The sequence below is a fragment of the Juglans regia genome, chromosome 16, assembly GCF_001411555.2.
Source record: "Juglans regia cultivar Chandler chromosome 16, Walnut 2.0, whole genome shotgun sequence".
In the NCBI taxonomy this organism is placed as follows: domain Eukaryota; kingdom Viridiplantae; phylum Streptophyta; class Magnoliopsida; order Fagales; family Juglandaceae; genus Juglans; species Juglans regia.
This window is the reverse complement of record NC_049916.1, coordinates 9,261,175-9,267,426: the sequence shown is the minus strand read 5'-3', so window position 1 is coordinate 9,267,426 and position 6,252 is coordinate 9,261,175. Positions and strand designations below refer to the sequence as shown.

Sequence of the window (6,252 nt, the reverse complement as noted above, 5' to 3'; positions counted from 1 at the left end):
AACCTCATCCTCTTCTCAAAGTAGATAGAATAACAAATGTCGAGACTTTGAATAAGCAAGGCTCAAGATTGAATAATTGAAGTCCAAGCAATGTGGGTTGGAAGATCAATGGATATGTAGGATGACTAAGAGGACAACAACAAATAGACCTAGGGAAATGGAAATTTAATCCCAAAAAAAGTTTTAACAAATGTAGTTAATGATGTCCCATAACTTTATGCCATCACTAACTTAGAATTTATTTTCTCTACTTTTTATGTCTTTTGACTTATTGCACTAAGTTTAGAACATGTTTTAATGCAACATTTGAACAATTGTGATTTTTTAATTATAAATTTCTAAATGTAGTTTTGTTATTTCAAATTTTTCATTTACTGTATCATTGATTACCGTTCGAATGAAGAATCTTCAATTCGAATAATAATCAATATTAATTATTAACATTCAAACACAATTATTGTCGCCATTCGAACAACCAACACAAAAACCATTTGAATGAAAATGAAATCATCACTCCGGTTCGAATAGATTACTACTACGTTCGAACACTCTGCATGTGTGAGCATTCGAACGCATACCATTATTTTTTAACAAAACCCATCATTATTCGAATGGACAATAAACCGTTCAAATACACATTTTCATTAGAACTTTTTCAAAAACGTTCGATCGGATTATTTATATTTGAACACAAACCAAGATTTTCAAACAATGAGAAAGCGTTCGAACATTTTTTTCATTCATACAAAAGAAATCAAATTCTTGTCATTTAATTAAATTACCAACCCATTTGTTCGAACCGAATATATTCAATTTGAATAGTATTTTGGAATGAAACCGTTTCGTCAAAAATTTCGTTCGAATGCCTTTGAACGAGTCAGTCACATTTTGCCCCTAAAATAGCTTTTTAGGGATGCCAAAAAAATTTTAAGACAAAATAGAGATGAAAATTTCTAGTCTCCAAAAATTTTTTAGGACAAAAATTACATTTTTGGACAAAGATTTTCTTCCCAAAAAATGCAATCTCTTGTATTGTATCGTTGTGAGGAGTTTTAGGGCCTCTGTGGATACTAAAAATATATGTAAATAGTAGTAAAACAATTTGTGAACAATAATGAAATATTTTGAATTAAGATGTTTTATTGAATTTTAGGAAATGAGAGAGAAAAAATTAAATAAAAATATTATAAAGTTAAAAAATTGTTTGAATATAATTTTTATTTTGAAATTTGAAAAGTTGATTTTTTTTATATTTTATTTAAAATTTTGAAAAAATTATAATGATTAGATGAAAAAATTAAACATTTAAAATTAAAAAATATTTGATATAATCTATTTATGATTAAAGTATTTCTTTTTCTACCTATTCTACAAATATAGTTTAACATTGAGCAAGTACAAAGAGAGAAATTGAAGACCAAAAAGAGAGAGAAAATATAGGTACAAATATATTTAAAAAAAAACAATAAATGTGGGGAGGTGGAAGAAAAGACAATCAGAAATTAAAAACAAACATCAAATAAAGGGAAACATTACCAATGGGTGTGAAATGTGGGTTGAAATTAGAGTACCGATTCCCCATTTGACCAGACTGACATGTCGTGTTATGAATTGATTCATCGATGTTGCCAACTAATTATGGCTTTACAAAGATGACATTATATTTCCTTTGTATTAATTAAAATTGAAAGTCATCTCTTCATCAAAATGCATTTTAACTTTCCTTGGTGTCTTCAAATGAAAGTAGGTGCGTGCGTGCATGCAAGCAGGGCAGACACGGAATTAGCCCCGTGCATGCATTTTAAAATGATATTTTTCTCATTTTATGCTCATTTATTAATAAGATTGTACACATAATTTTCTATAAGATTACAAATAAATTTTTTTTATAATATTTAATAAGAGAAAAAATATTTACAATCGTGAATTGTATAACTGTCGCGTAATCGTTTTAAAAAAAAATGAATAAAACATGAGACTCATATGAAAAAAAAAATTAATTTTTTAATAATAGACCTTACTCTTTTTCAAAAAAGAAATACTTTACTCACAAATGAATTACACAAAAGTAATTTCACAGACTGATGTGGCTTCACGTGATTCGTCAGACTATAAAGTTATTTTTATTGTAAAGTAGATCTAACGGATCACATAAAATCATGTCAGTTTGTATGATTACTTTTATGTAATCTCTTTATGATTATAATAATCTTCTTTTCAAAATAATTATACGATATTTACGTACTTCACGATTATACGTAGAATTATTTATTTAATAATATCAAAGCAGCGGGCAAATTTGAAGAAGGTAAGAGCAAACAAAATAGTCATCCCACGTGCGTTGTGCCAAAGTACCTACTTTTTTTGACCCTTTGAATTTCAAGAAAATAAAAAGGGCAAAATATTGCTCTCACGGGCATGCAAAAAAACTGGAAAATTAGCAATTAAGTACCAGAGAATCTCATAGGGAAAGAAAGAGTAGGCGATCGGAAGAGATGAGCAGTAGCACAGAAATTAGATCAGTGCCGGAATCTTATCCAATGAATACCGGAGACGCTGCCTACATTAACGCCAAAAGCTCAGATTTCAAGGTTTCATCTTCTTCAAGTACTTCTAGTACCCCCCATTTAAGCATGCATGCATGCATTTTCTTCGTTAGTGCATCACATATTGCTTTGAGTTCTTATACGATCGTTACAAAGGTTTCTGGGAAATTTTTTTTAAAATATTGTTAAAATATATTTTTTTAATATTATTTTTATTTTAAAATTTGAAAAAGTTGAATTATTTATTTTATTTCATATAGAAGTTTAAAAAAATTATAATGATTAAATGAGATGAAATGCTATGAGTTAAGAAGTTTCTTAAAATCAAACAAAGCCTAAATGAAATAGCTATATGCACGTAAAGTAGTAGATCTTACAATATTTACTACTGTTCATATAAATATTTTAGGCAGAATTAATAGTCCCTTAATAATCCTATCAACTAGAGATACTGTTGCATAAGAATGTTTTGGTAATACTACTTAAGAACAGAATCATGCATGCATGGTACAAATTAATGCTGATAATGTTCAAGGAACAGTCTTAAGAGGCCACAAGATAAGGTTAAGGGCTTGTTTGAGAAATGAAATGATATCAAAACTTTTCATAATTTCCTTCTCAAACATCATTCAAATACAAAATACTTTTCAACTTTAAATTTTTAAATTTTTCATTTAATCATTGCAATTTTTCCAAACTTACAAACAATACACAAAAAACAATACTTTCCTTTTCAAATTTTAAAATAAAATTAATATTAAAAAATTATATTCTAACAATAGTTTACTTTTTTAATATTTTTATTCAACTTTTTATCTCTGATCATTTCCTAAACCCAATAAAACATCTTAACTCAAACCATTTCACTATTATGCACAAAATTTTCATCTCATCTCACTTCCCAAACAAGATCTTAGACATTTTACTTGCAAATCTTTTGGAATTATTCATTTTTTCCACTCTGATTTTGGCATTATTATATATCTATGCATGTTTACTTGAATTTCATATTCTATGCATGTCTTGATTATTAAAGAAAATTAAATTTTGATATGCAATGTGATCTAATTAAACTTCATATATTGTTTCGTTCTTTACACTAAAAAAAAGGTTTATGCATCAAATACATCTTAATCACACATACAAACTATATGCGAGTTTGTATGTGTGTGATTAAGATGTATATGATGGATAATTTTTTTTTTTCTCTCTTTTTAGTGGAAAGTGCAAAAAAATCTATGAAGTTTAGATCACATTTCATATCAAAATTTAATTTTTCTTTAATATCCAGATTGTTGACAATATACCCCAAAAGTCAACTGTAATAAACATTCTCTAAAATAAATTTATGTACGCATGTACAAATAATTTTACCAATATTGGCAATATATATAAGAAATACTACTCATCATTCTTATACCACACACTGACATGTGATTTGTCATTTCTATTCTTCTATTTAAACACACATGTTTACAAATCAATATCATGTGTGTACTTCAAAAATAAAATAAAATAGTAAAACTGACAAATTATATGTTAGTGTGTGGTGTAAGGATGATAAGTAAAATTTTACTATATATATTAGACCAAATCAATTGTTTCGACTACTTGGCAATCGCTATATATATGTGACAGAATGTAAAGGCCATCCCTAAAAGTCTAGAAAATTTGGTCAACAGTCCCCGTGTCTTACTCTGCTGGAGATTCGAGTACTCTTCTGCAATTTTTTTTTTTTTTTTTTTTTTTTTAAGATTATACCCAAGCATATGCTCTCAATCTTCATGGCCTTGATGTTTCTGTTCATTTGGCTGCCACTTTGATTTTCTATCACCTTCATTACATTAGCCAAACTTTATAAATGTCATCAAGCAATCAATTAAACTTATTATGTTGACTACATTTGTCCAACTTTCAAGTTGAATAAATTTTCAGAATAATAGCCTTGACCCTGCGAGTAATGGCTATGGCCATAAAGATGCTAATAATGATTGTGTGAGAAGGAGACAATATTCACATACTCAACTTGTATTGCAGAAAGAAGCTCAGAAAGAATCTATGAATGTCGCAAAGGTAATGATCGATGATGCAATTGCAGAGAAGCTTGATGTAAAGAAGTTTTCCTTTACTTCAAAAAGCACATTTCGTATAGCAGATTTAGGATGTTCAGCTGGACCAAACACTTTCCATGTCATGCAAAATATAATAGATGCTGTGCAGCACAAGTACCAATCTCAAGGTCTTACTTCTCATACACCAGAGTTCCAGGTGTTTTTCAATGACATTCCATCCAACAATTTCAATACCCTCTTTACTACTCTTCCACCTGAAAGGCCATATTTTGCGGCCGGAGTGCCGGGGTCTTTCCACGGCCGGTTATTCCCCGAATCCTCTCTTCACTTTGTTCATTCCTTTTACGCACTCCAATTGCTCTCTGAGGTGCCAAAAGAGTTGCTAAACAAGAACTCTCCGGCATGGAACAAGGGGAGGATTAGCTATACTTGTGCCCAAGATGAAGTAGCTCATGCTTATGCAGCCCAATTTGCAGAGGATATGGCAACCTTTTTTGATGCTAGAGCTAAAGAGCTTGCTGTGGATGGAATAATGGTGCTTATCATGCCAGCTATCCCAAATGTGGGCCAATCCAGTGCACACGGATTGATGTCTGATTGCCTGGGGTCCAGCCTCATGGATATGGCAAAGGAGGTATGTCAACGATCACACACACACACACATATAACCTTTTTCATTGCAAGGCTTTCTAAGAGGAAGTTCCTTAAAACTAGTTTTGCTGAACTTCACTAAAAGTCAGCATATGAGTAATCTGGCAAATTAAATTTCTAAAATGAAAGCTGATACATGATGACCCGTTTGGTAGAGGTTGAATGTTCTCTCGTCTCTCCTAGTTCTACATTGTTTCATGAACAAATTTCAATTCATGCATGCGTGAAAGGCCAAAATGGCTAAATCTTTTTGCAGGGATTAATAAGTGAAGAACAGGTGGACTTGTTCAACTTGCCTTTCTATATTACCTCGCCCAAGGAAATGAAAGAGATTGTGGAAAGAAATGGGTGTTTTAGAATTGAGAAAATGAAGATACAAAACCCTCGATCAGGAATTGATGCCCCAATTAGTGGGCAGTCATGCATGATGCAAAGAAGAGCTGGCCTGGAGGGTATGATCAGTAAACATTTTGGAGCTGAGATTGTTGATGATTTGTTCTATCGATTCTCTAAGAAAATTGACGAGGTTTCCGACCTGTTGGAGTCCCAATTCCAGGCAGGAACTCAGCTTTCTATTGTTTTAAAACGCATCTAATGCCAGCTTTTTAAGTAGAGATAAGAGTTACTCCCAGTCCCAAGTCTCGCAAACTTGTTTCTGTATCTCTCTCAAAACACTACTGATCATTTGAATGCCGAAAAATGTTTAGTAATATTGTAAACCCAGAAGTGATGCCAGCTGAATGTAAATACAAAACTCCAAGAAAATGAGATTAATTGATATGGTTTTGTATTTATTGGGAATAAAAACGAATCCAAATGGTATCGATTTGGTGTGTGTATATGTAATTGAATGAGAACATGCCTAGGATATGGTAAAAAGTGTCCTAAGAAGATTGAGATTAAATGGAAGTCGGTCCAAAATTGACACATTTCTCCTTTATTGCCCAATTTAAGTAATTCAAATTCGATGGAAATTGGTTGGA

At 31.0% G+C, this 6,252-nt stretch overlaps 1 protein-coding gene across 1 annotated transcript; it reads left to right on the top strand.

Annotated features, from left to right (window-relative positions):
* Positions 1-2,452: 2,452 nt before the first annotated feature.
* On the top strand, positions 2,453-5,958 carry LOC109018916 (loganic acid O-methyltransferase-like). The gene is made up of 3 exons (XM_019001108.1): positions 2,453-2,591; positions 4,584-5,252; positions 5,526-5,958. The coding sequence occupies exons 1-3, from the start codon at positions 2,496-2,498 to the stop codon at positions 5,862-5,864; spliced, it is 1,104 nt and encodes a 367-aa protein (XP_018856653.1). The 5' UTR covers positions 2,453-2,495; the 3' UTR covers positions 5,865-5,958.
* Positions 5,959-6,252: the final 294 nt, after the last annotated feature.